The 17,217-nt window shown below is 37.7% G+C and overlaps 1 protein-coding gene across 1 annotated transcript in view; it reads left to right on the top strand.

Moving 5' to 3' along the window:
* Positions 1–14,482, top strand: part of LOC106882580 (threonine--tRNA ligase 1, cytoplasmic) — a 44,610-nt gene extending 30,128 nt beyond the window's left edge. Inside the window, 11 exon segments of the mRNA XM_089346998.1 lie at positions 1,415–1,485; positions 2,557–2,719; positions 3,526–3,663; positions 5,345–5,402; positions 5,405–5,421; positions 6,104–6,204; positions 7,777–7,881; positions 9,972–10,044; positions 10,749–10,863; positions 12,502–12,666; positions 14,135–14,482. Of these exon segments, the coding sequence (XP_089203124.1) occupies positions 1,415–1,485; positions 2,557–2,719; positions 3,526–3,663; positions 5,345–5,402; positions 5,405–5,421; positions 6,104–6,204; positions 7,777–7,881; positions 9,972–10,044; positions 10,749–10,863; positions 12,502–12,650 (990 nt within the window). The 3' untranslated portion in view covers positions 12,651–12,666; positions 14,135–14,482.
* The last annotated feature ends 2,735 nt before the right edge of the window (positions 14,483–17,217 follow it).

The raw sequence follows: 17,217 nt of genomic DNA, 5'->3' as shown, positions 1-17,217 counted from the left end.
TATTTTTTGCGGCACACAGTTTGGCAGACACTGCTTTAAAACATATATATTCTACAAACAGAAAGAGTTTGATGGAAAATGAATTGGACAGAAACATATAAAAATTTAGACTCTTACTTAAAATTGACAAGTCTAGTTTCAGTATTACTCTTTGGTGTGCTGCTAGTCTTTTTTTTTATGTGGTACTTAGTTTTCTCTTTCTGTTTGTAAAATATAAACACCATATCCTTTTTTTGTCTTCAACCTTCAAAACTTCCATACTCATCAAGTGATTCTAAACTGTCTTTTAGAATACATTTGGTTGAATTTTCCTTCATCCTTGCCAGAATATTCTAATTCCTGTGGTACTTCTGCAGTTGTGAACATCCTATGCCTTGCTCTTTCCTCTCCAGATGTGTCTGGTTACAGTCAGCTTTACTTCCTAGTACAAAAAAATTTAAATTAAATGAAATACTAAAGAATACTTTATCTTTGAGCCAACAAACTAATACTGTAGTGACAACAAATATTTATTCTGCCTGGCTGATTTATTCTTAATTCGACCAGGTTTTAATGTGGCCACAGGCATGGCTGTGGGGTTAAGAACCTTCCTTCATAACCATATGGTCTCAAGTTCAGTCTCACTGTGTGGAATTTTGGGAAAATGTCTTCTACTATAGCTCTGGACTAAGCAAAGCCCTGTTAGTGGATTTGGATGATGGAAACTGAAAGAAGCCTGTTGTATGTTTGTGTGTAATTTTGTTGGCGTTAGGAAGGGCATCCAGCTGTAGAAACTCTGCCAAATCAGACTGGAGCCTGGTGTTGCCATCCGGTTTCACCAGTCCTCAGTCAAATCGTCCAACCCATGCTAGCATGGAAAGCGGACGTTAAACGATGATGATGATGATGATGATCACATGGTAGTTGTAAATGAGCATCACCACCATACAAATGAGGTTGTTTGTTTCTAATCTTCCATGAAAATTCTGTCTGGTGCTACTTTTCTTGGAAACAGATGAGGGTTGGCGACACAAAAGGGCATCTGGGTGTAAAAAATCTGCTTCAGCAAATTCCATCTGACCCATGCAAGCATGCATTTCCATTAACCATTTAGCATTTAAACCTGCCATATCTGGCCCAAATATTCTATGTGTTTTACATTCAAACTGGCCATATCCAGCCTCTCACACCTCACAGTCACATCATTGAAGCCTCAAAGCTATCAGATAATGATTAATTCAAAACAATTTGAATAAAAAGCATTATATTTATTAGAGTAATCTGAATGTGGAAGAGTTAAATTGGTAATTCTAGAAAGTGTCAAGTCTGAAATTCTCAGTGTAAACCTGACAGGGTTTATATATTTTTCTTTAATATGTGACATCGATATTTTTTTTCACACTGATACATTGATATGTTTTGTATATTTTTACAGGAGAATATGTTCTCATTTCAATCTGAGAAAGAAACATTTGCTCTGAAACCAATGAACTGCCCTGGCCATTGGTAAGTTATTGTTCTTTAAACTGTGACATGGTCATCGTCTAATAAAATACATGCAGAATGGAATCCTTGAAAAGAGGTGACAAATTGATTTAGTGATTTTTATGAGTGATGTTGTTCTTGTGAAAACCTACCCTTGTATGCAAGCTTGACAAGGGACTTGTTAACAAATTGAGATCGTGCATACACATACATTCTATTTCTTTTGTGTATATACAACCACTGCCTATTTGCTGTCATCATCATCCACTTCTCCATCCTTGCATTGGATCAGATGGAATTTATTGAGGCAGATTTTCTACGGTTGGATGCCCTTCCTGTCACCAACCTTCACCTGTTTCCAAACAAGGTAATATTTCCACCATGGCCAGACATATTTTAGTAGAATATTGGATATTACTGACATTCATTTACAACAATCACTTGATGTCAAAGAGACACATATATACAACAGGCTTCTTTTAGTTTCCATCTGCCAGATCCATTCACAAGGCTTTGGTCAGCTTGGAGCTATAAGAGAAGACACTTGTTCAGGGTACCACACAGTGGAACTGAACTTTGAAAACCATCTGGTTGGGGAGCAAACTTCTCAATCACACAGCCACTCTAAACTTAAAATAAAAGCTTTGGGTTCAATTTGTTTGACTAAAAGCCTTCAAGGAGTGCCCTAGTGTGAGTGCAGTCCAGTGACTTAACCCATTACCTACCAGTGATCTCATATGAGATCACTTAAAAATTACAAATTTCGTAATTATCTGTCAATATTTACACATATCTAACCTTTTTGCTATATCTACTAGGTATATTTCTCTGATATTCAAATGCGGTTTGCTAATTTTTCACCCAATATCTCGTTCATTTCTATTTAAAATGTTATTTTGATCATTCCAGCGTGTTTCTAAGGCTGTTTTATGCTAGAAATCAAAGTTTCATAAAAAAAATTCCAGTTAATAGAATTATAGGAGGTAATGGGTTAAACAGTTAAAAGAATAAAAGAAAAAATAGAAAAAAATTACTTTTAATAGTAGTTTCTGTAACTTTACAAAGCTAATATATCTGTTTATATTTTTGCAGTTTGATGTTTGATCATCGACCAAGATCATGGAAAGAACTACCACTCAGGCTTGCCGATTTTGGTGTCCTTCATCGAAATGAACTGTCTGGAGCTTTGAGTGGCCTAACGAGAGTCAGGAGGTTTCAACAAGATGATGCCCATATATTTTGCCGACAGGATCAGGTATGGATCTAAAACCAATAAGATGAGTTGGCTTCAAAGGATGGATGTGGGATATGTAAACGTTTCTTGACAAGGTGCAGGTATGGCTGTATGATGTAGTTAACTTCGCAACCAAATGGTTTTGGTTTCAGTCCCACTGTTTGGTACCCTGGACAAGTGTTTTCACCTATACCCCTAGATCAGCCAGTATCTTGCAAGTGAATTTAGTAGATGGAAACTGTGTAGAAACCCATCATATGTGTACATGTATATATGTATGAGTGTGTTTTAATCTTTGTTTCTCCCTCACTAACACTACAATAGGGTTGGTTTGTCAGAATAAATGCCAGGTTTAAAATATATTTATTAGACTAAACTCTTCAAGTCAGTACCCCAGCATGGCCAGCATCCAGAGCCTGAAATTAATAAATGAGTCAATAAGAGTAAGTCTTCTCTGGGAACACATACTAATGTGAATAGTTCCTTGCCATATATTGAAACCCTGGATGGCCCATTACCAACAAAGTTGTGTACTCTCTCTGATGTGTAGTCATTATATATTACTGTAAGGCAGTGAGCTGGCAGAACCATTAGCATGCCGGGTGAAATGCTTAGCAGCATTTCGTTGGTCTTCATGTTCTGAGTACAAATTCCGCCAGGGTTGACTTTACCTTTCATCCTTGATAAAATAAGTACCAGTTGAGCACTGGGGTCGATATAATTGACTATCCCCTGCCCTCAAATTTCAGGCCTTGTGCCTGTAGTAGAAAGGATTATATGTTACAGTAAACAACTTAATGACTTAATATATTGTTACTTTTTTCTAGATAAAAGAAGAAATCAGTGGTTGTTTAGACTTCTTGAAGAATATTTATGGTATATTTGGGTTTATGTTTAACCTAAAACTATCCACCCGACCTGAGAAGTATATGGGAGCGCTGGAGATGTGGAATGAAGCTGAGAAGGTAAGAAGCCACATTTTAGGATTTTGTTTCGCTTAGAAAATAATAATTAAACTTTGGAGTGATGTAGATTAGTTTTTCCTTTTTTTTTTTTTTTTTTTACCACTATATTTACATTTTTATGTATTTGTTTTGCAAGACTGCAGAAAGACAAAATGGAATAAGCAGAACTAAAGGAGATATGTGGGATAGAGAGTCACTGATGAGGTCACAGGATGTGTGATGAAAGCGCTTTGACAAAGAAACTAAAATAATACTAATAATAGAGCTGAAGTAAAGACCAAATATATAATGCATGTGTTTAATTGGCAAACTATAACTATTATTAGCTTTATAGAAAATAATGTCCATTGTATTAGAAAGCGTATTCTCATTTGGTCTCGTCTTCGAAAATTTAAGTTAAGAATTCCAAAAAAATGGGTTATTGCTTTTGTGGTTGACTATTGAGTTTATTTAGGTCAGATGTATCAGTAATATTTGGTCTTAAAAAAAAAATGTATGTCTTCCCCCTTTAAGGGCTGAGGTAGCATTAAGGTAAAGATGTTGGTGTGCTGACTCTGTCAGAGTTTTCAGAGTGAAGGTCTTCTTAGTGTTGAAAGATCTCAAAATTGCAAATGACCCCAGAACACATGATGGTGATGATGTGCGGACCAGGTATATCACAGGATGAAGTATGAAAGAAACTGCATGTGTATTGTTTACTTCATGTGAATTTAGAAACTCTGAGAGACAGGAAGTAAATCAGTTTTGTTATTTTTTTGACAGTGGAAAGCTATAAATAATAGCAATGTTGATATTGGGCTAAGAAAACCTTTTGGATGAAAAAAAAGTTGAAGGCTGCTTATGGGGCATGAACCCATACCTTCCATATATACATGTGCACATGCACACATACACAGTATATTAGATAATCTGCCAAATCAGATTGGAGCCTGGTGTTGCCATCCGGTTTCACCAGTCCTCAGTCAAATCATCCATGGAAAGCGGACGTTAAACGATGATGATGATAATTTAATTTGAATGTTTAACATCCTTTATATATTGTTTTTATACCTCAGTTGTTGTTTACTTGATATGTTGTTTAATGCATCTATATATATATATTTGATTTTCGCCATGTTAGATCGCTAACCTCTACACACATTTTTTTTCTCTCCGTGTTTCTTTCCGTGGAAGAGCATAGGCTCGAAACATTAAAGACTTTTTCAATTCCCAAGCGTTATACTAATACATCTGTTTGTTTTCTACACCACCTGTCTTCAACTTGTTTTTTTGTGAATTCTCCCTATATATATATATATATATATATATATATATATATATATATACATACATATATATATATATATATATATATATATATATATATATATATATATATATATATACATACATATATATATATATATATATATATATATATACATACATATATATATATATATATATATATATACATACATACATATATATATATATATATACATACATACATATATATATATATATATATATATATATATATATACATACATACATATATATATATATATATATATATATATATATACATACATATATATATATATATATATATATATATATATATATATATATATATATATATATATATACACACACACATGTCTTATAGTTTATTTTTCTTTCCCTTTTCTCTTCTTAGCAATTAGGTGAATGCCTTGATGATTTTGGCTTTCAGTGGAAAATTGATCCTGGAGATGGTGCTTTTATGGACCAAAAGTAAGGAACCAATCATTTCAGATTTTTTTTTTTTGTCTTTGATAAACCATAAAATATTATCCATGTTTAAGTAACAACTCAATATTTTCTACTTTTGTTTGATATCACCTAGATTACTAGCACAATGATATCAAAACTAATATCAATGTAAATTCGACAACTGGCACCCATGCCAACATCATCTCCTTCATTGGACACGAAACTCAGCTTGCGAAGACTTATTGGGGCAAGCGAAAGTGAAATCGGGATAGCACCTGTGCCCAGCGTCACTTTTGTGGCACTTGTGCCCGTGACATGTGTAAGGATTTTCGAGCGAGATCGTTGCCAGTGCCCCTGGACTGGCTCTTGTGCAGGTGGCACATAACATACACCATTTTGAGCGTGGCCGTTGCCAGTACCACCTGATTGGCCTTCGTGCGGGTGACACGTAAAAGCACCACCCACTACACTCTTGGAGTGGTTGGCGTTAGGAAGAGCATCCAGCTGTAGAAACTCTGCCAAATCAGATTGGAGCCTGGTGTGGCCATCTGGTTCACCAGTCCTCAGTCAAATCGTCCAACCCATGCTAGCATGGAAAGCGGACGTTAAACAATGATGATGATGATGATAATCACTTGCTTATTAATCACTGACTATGTTCCTTATTCTTGGGCTAATATTACCATTATATCCTGCTTTGTAGATTGACATCACAATCTTGGATGCGTTACAGCGGCCGCACCAATGTGCTACTATCCAGCTTGACTTTCAGTTACCTCTTCGATTCAATCTCTCTTATATCAGGTAGGTTTCAATCTGTGCATTTGTTATCCAAATCTTTTCCACACTCCTTTAGTTGTTCCTTAACCATTTAGCATTCAGATTACTCTATCAAATGCACTGCTTATGCATTCACATCATTTTGAATTAATCATGCATTATCTCATAGCTTCTTGATCTTGATGATGTGATTGTTTATTTTTAGAACGTAATTGTAGGGTAGGTGTGAAATGCCGAATCTGGCCAGTTTGAACATAAAACAGACGGAATATTTGGGCCACATATGGACAATTCAAATGCTGATGGGTTAATTTAGAGGTTCGCAAAGTATTTCTTATGGCATACCCTTTCATCGTTCCAACAATGTTAGTGTACTCAATGTGAAGAAAACAGTATAAAATGGTTGGATACCATAGAACAAACAGTAAACATATATTGTTAGTTATTAATTTAATTTCATGTAAAGAGTTGAGGAGTCTTGTCTTGTGAAAAATGCATCCATTAAATTCTGTAAAATGGTTGGCATTAAGAAGGACATTCTGTCATAGAAACCATGCTAAAGCAGACATTGGGGTTTGGTACAGCCCTCTGGTTGGTTGGATCCTGTTGAACTGGCCAGCATGGAAAACAAATGTTAAACAATAATGTTGATGAGTTCAAATCCTGCCACTCTCACTTTTGCCTTTCATCCTTCAGAGGTCAAAATAAAATACCAATCGAATGCTGGAGTCAATTTAATTGTTCCCTACTCCAAAAATTTCAAGCCTTGTGCCGTGGTCAGCTTTACCTTTCATCTGTGTGGAATTAATACATTCAGTTGTTTCCTCCCCTATATGTAACATTTAATTAAAAATAAGTTCATTTAATTTAATATTACATTTTTAATGAGTTGGATTATCTTGGCTTTCTCTCTCTCCAACAAGTGACTCAGAGAGATATGCCGCATATCATTCTCAATTGATACAAAGTTTGTTTTTCGTTGTAAACATTGCTGAATACTTCATTTTTTGAGATAAGTCAATGGGAACTGCAAAAAGTTTCCCATGCATTTTCTAGACACACAAGTTGCATTTTATAGCTCATGATTACTTCAGAATTCCAGGGTTTTCACAAACCTCACATTCTACTATATTTTCTCTCATATACCTCTAGAGGTACATGTACCCTAGTTTGAGAAACCCTGCCCTTTTTTCATGTTTCAAAGTTACTTTCATTATTTAAAGCACTTTAGAAACACTGCTTGTGGGGTTAAGGTACTGGACTACTGACCATAACTTCAGCTCATAATGTCCCATATGGTTAAAAGAAGAGAGGGTTTCTGGTTATAAAAATTACCAATTCTAACAATTTGTAAATTTGGGTATTTTTAATTACCCACCCATGAAAGAGTTAATGATTTTCTTTTCATGAACACAGTATTTTACCCTTTCATTATAAAGATGCCCTTCAGTCATGAATGACCACGGGATTACACCTAGAAAGTTACCCACTGAGGCACAAGTCCTGGCATTTTTGAATTCGTATTGTGTTTGATATGGTCCAGTTTTTAACAACAATCTACATCATGTCATCTCATTTCTTCTGATTATCTTCTAGTGGAGAAGGTGGTGACAAGAAAACGCCTGTGATTGTCCATCGTGCTATTTTTGGTTCTGTTGAGAGAATGATTGCTATCCTTTGTGAAAACTATGCCGGGAAATGGTAAGCAGCAAAAACATCTTTGAGTTTTTCTTTTCTTTTTTTTATCAATATTGAAATGTAAATCTATTATGCATTTTCTACATCAATGCTTCGCAACCAGTATGCTGCAGCACACAGTTTTGCTGCAGTGTAACCTGAATATAATTTTTTTCCCTATACTTTTACTTTTTGTTTTTCGTTCAAGCATGCTGTCAAAGTTTGAAAAAAAATATAAGTGTACTACAAGTGAAAAAGGGTTGTGGAAAACTGTTCTACATTATTAGATTCATTTTATTAACACGAAATAAAAAGGATACAAATATCTGAGAGGTCTGTGATGCAACTTATTAGTTTCAGCACAAACTTCGGCTAGTCTTTCAAACAACTGTTTATGTCTCTTCATCAGACAAGACAGAAAGCAACTTGATTTTTTTCCCCCCTTATTATATAGACAGACAAGAGAAATAGTTCTGAACACATAAAATCTGTCTCTTGCTCTCAACATATATTCATAGAAATGTAGAATCTATTGTTTGTCTTTATTATTTCTCTATGGTTTGAGAGAGAGTGTATGTATGTATATATCATCATCATCATCATCATCGTTTAACGTCCGCTTTCCATGGGTTGGACGATTTGACTGAGGACTGGTGAAACCAGATGGCTACACCAGGCTCCAATCTGATTTGGCAGAGTTTCTACAGCTGGATGCCCTTCCTAACGCCAACCACTCAGAGAGTGTAGTGGGTGCTTTTACGTGTCACCCGCACAAAGGCCAGTCAGGCGGCACTGGCAACGGCCACGCTCAAAATGGTGCATTTTATGTGCCACCCGCACAAGAGCCAGTCCATGGGCACTGGCAACGATAAACAAGTTTTTTGTATTTAACCCTTTAGCAATCAGATTATTCTGTCAAAATGTAAAGCTTATTTATCCACATTGTTTTGAATCAATCATGCATTATCTCGTAGCTTTGAGATGTCAATGATGTGACTATATACTTTTAGAATAACATTGTAGGGTAAGTGTAAGAGGCCAGACCTGGTTGGTTTGGACATAAAACAGGTAAAATATTTGGGTTGGATAAAGCCAGTTTAAATGTTAAAGGGTTAAATATTGTGACTACAGTGAAATTGTTTAGATAAATAAACCAGATATTTTTACCTTCATCATCATCAAATTTTAAAAACTTGATGGTGCAATCTTTTTCCAGTGGGCGTTCGATATCCCACAATTCATCATTCACCTTGGATATCACAGTGTTATCAGCCAGTCCCTGATATATATAGTCAATTCAAATGAACAATCAATTAGAATTAAGACAAATAATGAACTTAATGGACAACAAGAGGATGTGCACAAGGAATGTATTAGCTTGATGCTAAGGGGAAAGAAAGAGTTTGATGTTTTGAGCATAGCTCTTCATCAGAAAGGAGAAAGGGAAAAGTCGAAAGAAGGAAAAGAAATCGCCAACAGCATGTGTAGTTACATAGCAAGCACCTTTCAGGCGTTGGATCTCATGGAGACAATGACAAATGACCGAGACCTTCAATAATATGCCATACTTGAGTACAAGACCCATCAAGCTAAGTGGTATCCTAGTCATGGCAGATACTGGTGTCACGCAACTAGCACATAAAAGCACCGATTACACTCTCGGAGTAGTTGGCATTAGGAAGAGCATCCAGCTGTAGAAATCATGCCAAATAAGACTGGAGTCTGGTATAGTCCCTCAGCTTACCAGCTCTGGTCAAACCGTCCAACCCATGCCAGCATGGAAGATAGACATTAAATGATAATCATGATGATGTTGCTTATCTAAAATTTGAATATATATATCTATGCTAGAGGAATGACTGTGGTTTAGAGGTTTGCTCAGAACCAAGTGCTATCAAATTCAGTTTCACTTTGTGGAACCTTGGGTAAGGATCTTCTATAGTCCGAGGCTAACCAATGCCTTGTGAGCAGGTTTGTTGGATGGAAACTATAGAAGTCATTGTGTGTGTGTTATCTCAATTTTCTATCTTTGACTTGTTTAATAGACAAGTTTATGTGAATTAAATATAACCAGACTCTATGACTCTATAATCTCTCTATTTCTCTATCTCCAGGCCTTTCTGGCTTTCTCCACGCCAGTCCATTGTTGTTCCTGTTGCCCCACCATTTGATGATTATGCTCAACTCGTAAGTGTAGTTTGGTTTTATAATGTTTTTTTTTCTATTAAAACAACCATAAGATGCTTGTTTCTTCCTGTTGTATCATCATATGGTCTTTATATACCTTATTGGGGTTGTATCAAATTGGTTGTGTGGTTAAGAGATTGCTTCTCAACAGTGTGTATGTATATTATTTATTATTGAATTGAATGTGACACATCCATTTCCAAGTGTGTCTGTATATATACATATACACACACACACACACACATATTTGTTTAAGGCTACCATTGGTTTCATGTTAAGAAAATATCTTAACAATTTTTCAAGCAAGCTGATCACATGGAGGAATGGTGTCTGCTCGAAAAATTGTTAAGACATAATGATATTTTCTTAACATGAAACTAATGGTAACCTTAATATATAAATAAAGAAATTTTATCCACCAGTGTGGTGTTGAGCACTCATTCTCATTTATATATATATATATTTAGTTATGAGGATTCTTAATCAAGGCTCATCAACCAGTAGGTTACCAGAAATGGTTAGGTACGATGACATAGAGAAGTGAACACAAATGGTGTTTAAAAGTTAACACAGATGTATACCATTAAGTATACATTCTAGTAAAGAAAAAATATTGGATTCTGTGTCTATGAATGCAATCATTATTGTGTATGTAAAATGGAGATTTTTAATAGCTTTTACTCTTCTCTGTGAATCCCTTACAGGTGAGCAAACAAATTCATGATGCTGGGTTTATATGTGATGTAGATTTAGATCCTGGTACTACCATGAACAAGAAAATCCGCAATGCTCAGTTGGCTCAATATAATTTCATATTTGGTAAGTGGACATTGTTGTTTGTTTTGTTTTAGCCTGGGTCGCCCTCAAGCTGGCCAGCTCTTGTCAAACCATCCAACCCATGCTAACATGGAAACAGACATTAAAAGATGATGATATTTTTCTTTTAACGTGACTAAGAAAATTTATGAAATTCATCAGCAGGACTGATGAGTCCAATATTTCTCCACTTAGATTTCAGAACACGATTTTAATGGTAAAAATTGTCACTATACTTAATCTTTTAATATATACCTTGAGAGCTGTTAGAATTTCTTTTGTGCCCGCGGCATGTGTAAGGACTTTCGAGCGAGATCGTTGCCAGTGCCCCTGGACTGGCTCTTGTGTGGGTGGCACACAAAATACACCATTTTGAGCGTGGCCATTGCCAGTACCGCCTGACTGGCCTTTGTGCCAGTGGCACGTAAAAAGCACCCACTACACTCTCTGAGTGGTTGGCGTTGGGCATCCAGCTGTAGAAACTCTGCCAAATCAGATTGGAGCCTGGTGTAGCCATCTGGTTTCACCAGTCCTCAGTCAAATCGTCCAACCCATGCTAGCATGGAAAGCGGACGTTAAACGATGACGATGATGATGATGTTGTGACTTCATTAGTGCTGGTGCCATGGAAAAAAAAAACTGCACCCAGTACATTCTGTAAAGTGGTTTGGTATTAGGAACGACACCAAGCTGTAGAAAATTTGCCAAAATAGACACAGTTGTCTGACTAATGCATCCTGATGAACTGTTTGACTCTAATCCCAACATAGAATATGGACATTAAATGATGATGATGATGATATAATGTACCCTGTTTGGTTTAGCTCGTAATGTCAAACACTAAGCAACAAGATTCTAGAATACGTCCTTTTATTCTAATATCTTCTTCATTTGAACTGCTGCTTCTCTGGAGCTCACTGCCATTGTCTTATTTTCCTCTGGCCTGTGATATTCAGTCTTTTCAGCTTTCTGTCAATGGACATCATTTGAATTTGTGAGCCCTTTTCTTTTCCTTTGTAGTCCTTCAAAAAATTATAATAAAAGGGTGACATGTAAAAGCACCCACTACACTCTCTGAGTGGTTGGCTTGGGGAAGGGCATCCAGCTGTAGAAACTCTGCCAAATCAGATTGGAGCCTGGTGTAGCCATCTGGTTCACCAGTCCTCAGTCAAATCGTCCAACCCATGCTAGCATGGAAAGCAGACGTTAAACGACGATGATGATGATGAAATATACAATTAATACACATAATCATCATCATCATTTAACATCTGTTTTCCATGCTGGCATGGATTGGATGGTTTGACTGAAAACTGGGCAGCTGGGGAGCTGTACCAGGTTCCAATCTGATTTGCATGGATTCTATGACTGGATGCCCTTCCTAACTCCAACCACTCCAAGAGTGTAGTGGGTGCTTTTTATGTGCTGCTGGCATGGGTGCCAGTTGTGTAACACCGGCATCAGCCACAACTATGATTTCACTTGCCTTGACAGGTCATTTAATTAATCCTTTATAATATAGATAATTTGATTTCATTTATTATTTGAGGGTGTATTAATCTTAATTATGATAATGTAGTTTGGGGTTATTAATTATCCTTTAATTATAAATAACATTAATTTGTAATATATTCATTTCAGTTGTTGGTGAGAAAGAGGTGCAGAATCTAACTACTAATGTACGTACCCGAGATAACAAGGTCCATGGTGAACATAGCATTGTCAACATCATTGAACGTTTCAAGGATCTGAACCAGAGTAAAATACTTGATGCTGAAGAAAAATTCTAGATCAATAAATCAATATGTACGTTGTTTCTTCTCTATTGAACACATCTAAAACATTCTTTCTCTTCTGAAATAACATTTGTCTTCTTCTGTTCCATTTTGTTTTGTTATTTGTTGCAAGGTGAGTCGTTGTTGTTGTTGTTGTTGCTCTTTAGATCCCATGTTACTCCTGATTAGTGGGGGCACAATGGCCCAGTGGTTAGGGCAGCGGCCTCGCAGTCATAGGATTGCGGTTTCGATTCCCAGACCGGGCGTTGTGAGTGTTTATTAAGCGAAAACACCTAAAGCTCCACAAGGCTCCGGCAGGGCATGGTGACGAACCCTGCTGTACTCTTTCACCACAACTTTCTCTCTTACTTCCTGTTTCTGTTGTGCCTGTAATTCAAAGGGTCAGCCTTGTCACACTATGTCACGCTGAACTACATTAAGGGTACACGTGTCTGTGGAGTGCTCAGTCACTTGCACATTAATTTCACGAGCAGGCTGTTCCGTTGATCGGATCAACTGGAACCCTCAACGTCGTAAGCGACGGAGTGCCAACAACATACTCCTGATTAGGAAGAGTTATGATCATACCTAGGAATACATCATCCACAGAGCCTTTCTGGTGTGATGTTCCTTTTTCATGATAGCATAGTGTTTTACGAGGGAAGTCTGACTTATTTCTGATAGACCAAGCAACTATATGGAGGCTTCTTCTTGTAGGCTGGGTGGTGGAAATAGTAAAGTGCTATTTAAATTAAATATCTAATGTTTTTTATCAAATATCTTACATTTCAATGTAAGCTTCATGACAAAGGTGCTGTGGCTGAATGGAACAATAAAATCCCAAAATGCTTCAATATGTACCCAAGCATGGCTATATGGTTAAGGAGTTAGTTTCACAGCCATGTGGTTCTGGGTTGACCAATACCTTGTGAATAGAAATTGAGTGGTGGGAACTGTGCAGAAGTTTGCCGTGTGCGTGTATGTATAGACGTGGTGGTAGTGATGTTCCTGAAGGGAAATAACTCTAAAAAAAAAAAGTGAATGTAAATGAATAAAGTGAACTTAACCATTTGCTGAATAGATATTGACAAAATAATACAGACCAAGTGCTAGGTTGTAGGTTGACACAACTAAAACACTTGAAGGCGGAACCCTAACAGGGTCACAGTGCAATAATGAAACTAGTAAAAGAGTAAATGAAAAAAAACCAGTATTTTTGTAACTGGAATGCCATAAAGAATATACCCAGGGATGCAACAGCGAGTTTATATTTACATCAGTTGTTTGTAATAGACTTGGATCATTGATAAAAAATAAATTTGTCAGAAGCATGTATTTTTTTGAAAGCTGTAAAATTCTGCTCTGAATAAACTCCTCATCTAACCCTTACTAGCATGAAAAAATGGATGTTAAATAACACTCCTATGTCATAGTATATACTTCACCAAACTGGGTTTTTTTTTTTATATTGATTTTCTTTTTCTTTTTTTTTTTTGCAGGTACACCTGTTTTTTTTTTCCTTCACGATTGCCAAGTTTTGGAATGGCTCTTTGATACCATTCCTTAATTGATGTGCCTCTGTTAAACTATACTCACTGCTTACTGTTTCATTATAAATTCTTCTGATGGTGCCATTCTCTATATGTCTCCCTTTATATATACATATATGTATGTATGTATGTATGTATGTGTGTGTGCATATATATGTATATATATATATATATATAGATACAAATATCTACATATATAAATATATGCAAATATATATGTATGGATATACACACACGCACACACACACTTTAGTCTATGTACAAGAGCGTTTGGTCAATAAAATTCTCTAAAACATTTTCAATTTTGACTAATTTAATTCAAGATATTGTTGTCATGTGCTTCATTGTCATCATCATCATCCATCATTTTGAATCCAGGTTTTGCCCTGTTAATAGGGGTAGCCAGATCTACTTCAATGCCATAGCAACTGCCCTCACACCATCTCCCCATCTTGCCTATTTTCGGGTGTCCTCTCTTTTGAAGTCAACCCTCCCAATCTCTTCTATCTGTCCTCTCCACATTTTCCTCGGTCCATCTTGCTTTCGCTGTTCATTTACCTCAAACTCTAGCACCCTCTTCAGAACATGCTCCTCATCCCTCCCCAACACATGCCCATTCCACTGGATTCCATTCGCCCTTGCCAGCCATTCCACTGATTCCTCTGACCCCAGCATCCCCATCAAGTCCTTCGTCCACCTCTTATCAAATAGCCTCACGCCACACATTTATCTCACCACTGCTCTCTTGGCCCTTCTCAAAATTGCCATTTTGCTTTCCCTCAGACACCATGTCTAACTCCCATATAGCATTGCAGCTCTCACACAACTCCTATAGACTTTTCCTTCCATTTCCAATGAGAACCTTTTCCCATATAACAATGCTCCACATTCCCTGAACTTCACCCAGCCAAGTCTTGCTCTTGCTGTCAGATACTTCACATCCACCCTATCTCCCAAATAACAAAACCCTCTCACCGTTTCCACCTTGTCACATAGTGTTTCCCTTTTTACTTTTTACATTTACTTTTCCATACTTGCAATGGTGGGACACAATTTGTTGAGGTAGGATTTCAAAGGGCAGATGCTCATTTTGTTTCCACTCCCCTCACCTATTTCCAAGCTAGGGAATATTTTCCCCATGGCCAGGCATGAAAAGACATGGACATATACACAAATGCATATCATCATCATCGTTTAACGTCCGCTTTCCATGCTAGCATGGGTTGGACGATTTGACTGAGGACTGGTGAAACCGGATGGCAACACCAGGCTCCAATCTAATTTGGCAGAGTTTCTACAGCTGGATGCCCTTCCTAATGCCAACCACTCAGAGAGTGTAGTGGGTGCTTTTACGTGTCACCCGCACGAAAACGGCCACGCTCGAAATGGTGTCTTTTATGTGCCACCCGCACAAGCCAGTCCAGGGGCACTGGCAACGATCTCACTCGAAAATCCTACGGGAGCCAGTCAGGCGGTACTGGCAACGGCCACGCTCAAAATGGTGCATCTCATGTGCCACCTGCACAAGAGCCAGTCCAGGGGCACTGGCAACGATCTTACTTGGCTTGCCGGGTCTTCTCACGCACAGCACATTTCCAAAGGTCTCGGTCAGTAGTCATCGCCTCGGTGAGGCCCAATGTACAAAGGTCTTGCCTCACCACCTCAGCCCAGGTCTTCCTGGGCCTACCTCTTCCACGGGTTCCCTCAACTGTTAGGGTGTGGCACTTTTTCACGCAGCTATCCTCATCCATTCTCACCACATGTCCATACCAGCGCAATCATCTCTCTTGCACACCACAACTGATGCTTCTAATGTTCAGCTTTTCTCTCAAGATACTTACACTCTGACGGGTATTCACATTGACATTACACATCCAACGGAGCATACTGGCTTCATTCCTTGCGAGCTTACGTATGTCCTCAGCAGTTACAGCCCATGTTTCACTGCCATGTAGCATGGCTGTTCGTACGCATGCGTCATACAGTCTGCCTTTTACTCCGAGTGAGAGTCCCTTTGTCGCCAGCAGGGGTAAGAGCTCTCTAAACTTTGCCCAGGCTATTCTTATTCTAGCAGCTACACTTTCAGTGCACCCACCCCCACTACTAACTTGGTCGCCCAGATAGCGGAAGCTATCGACTACCTCCAGTTTTTCACCCTGGAATGAGATACATTTTATATTTAAATGGGAGGTGCAAGCATGGCATTGCTTCCCAGTCACATGGTTCCGGGTTCAGTCCCACTGTGTGACACCTTGAGCAAGTGTCTTCTACTACAGCATCGGGCTGACCAGTGCCTTGTCAATGGATTTGGTAGACAGAAACTGAAAGAAGCCTGTTTTTTATATATATACACACTTTTATTATTTTACTTGTTTCAAGCATTTGACTGCAGCCATGCTGGAGCACCACCTTGAAGGATTTTAGTTGAATGAATCGCCCCCCAGGACTTTTTTTTAAACCCTAGTACTTACTCTATCAGTCTCTTTTACCGAACTGCTAAGTTATGGGGAGATAAACACACAACACCGTCTGTCAAGCAGTGATGGTGGGGACAAACACGGACAATGACACACAAGTTTACACACACACATACACATGTTGCTATCGATCTATTTTATTCAAGGCAGGCACTGCCTACCTTGAATAAAATAGATCGATAGCAACATTTTCCTCTCATGGCAAAATATACAACAAGCTTTTTTCAGTTTCCATCTCACAAGACTTTGGTCAGCCTGAGGCTTTAGTAGAAGACACTTGGCCAAGGTACCACACATTGGGACTAAACCTGGAGCCATGTGCTTAGAAAGCAAGCTTCTTACCACACAGCCACGCCTGTCCCTGTAACTTAACAGTTCAGCAAAAAGAGACTAATAGAATTAGTACCAGGCTTTAAAAAGAAGAAAAGTACTGGAGTTGATTCAGTTGACTAAAAGTTCTTCAAGGCAATGCCCCAGCATCACCATGGTCTAATGACTGAAAGAGATGAAAGATAGAAGATTTATATATAACATATACATACACACACACTCAAG

This window comes from Octopus bimaculoides, chromosome 2 (genome assembly GCF_046866305.1).
Source record: "Octopus bimaculoides isolate indiv1 chromosome 2, ASM4686630v1, whole genome shotgun sequence".
Lineage (NCBI taxonomy): Eukaryota > Metazoa > Mollusca > Cephalopoda > Octopoda > Octopodidae > Octopus > Octopus bimaculoides.
This window is presented reverse-complemented; position numbering and strand designations above follow the sequence as displayed.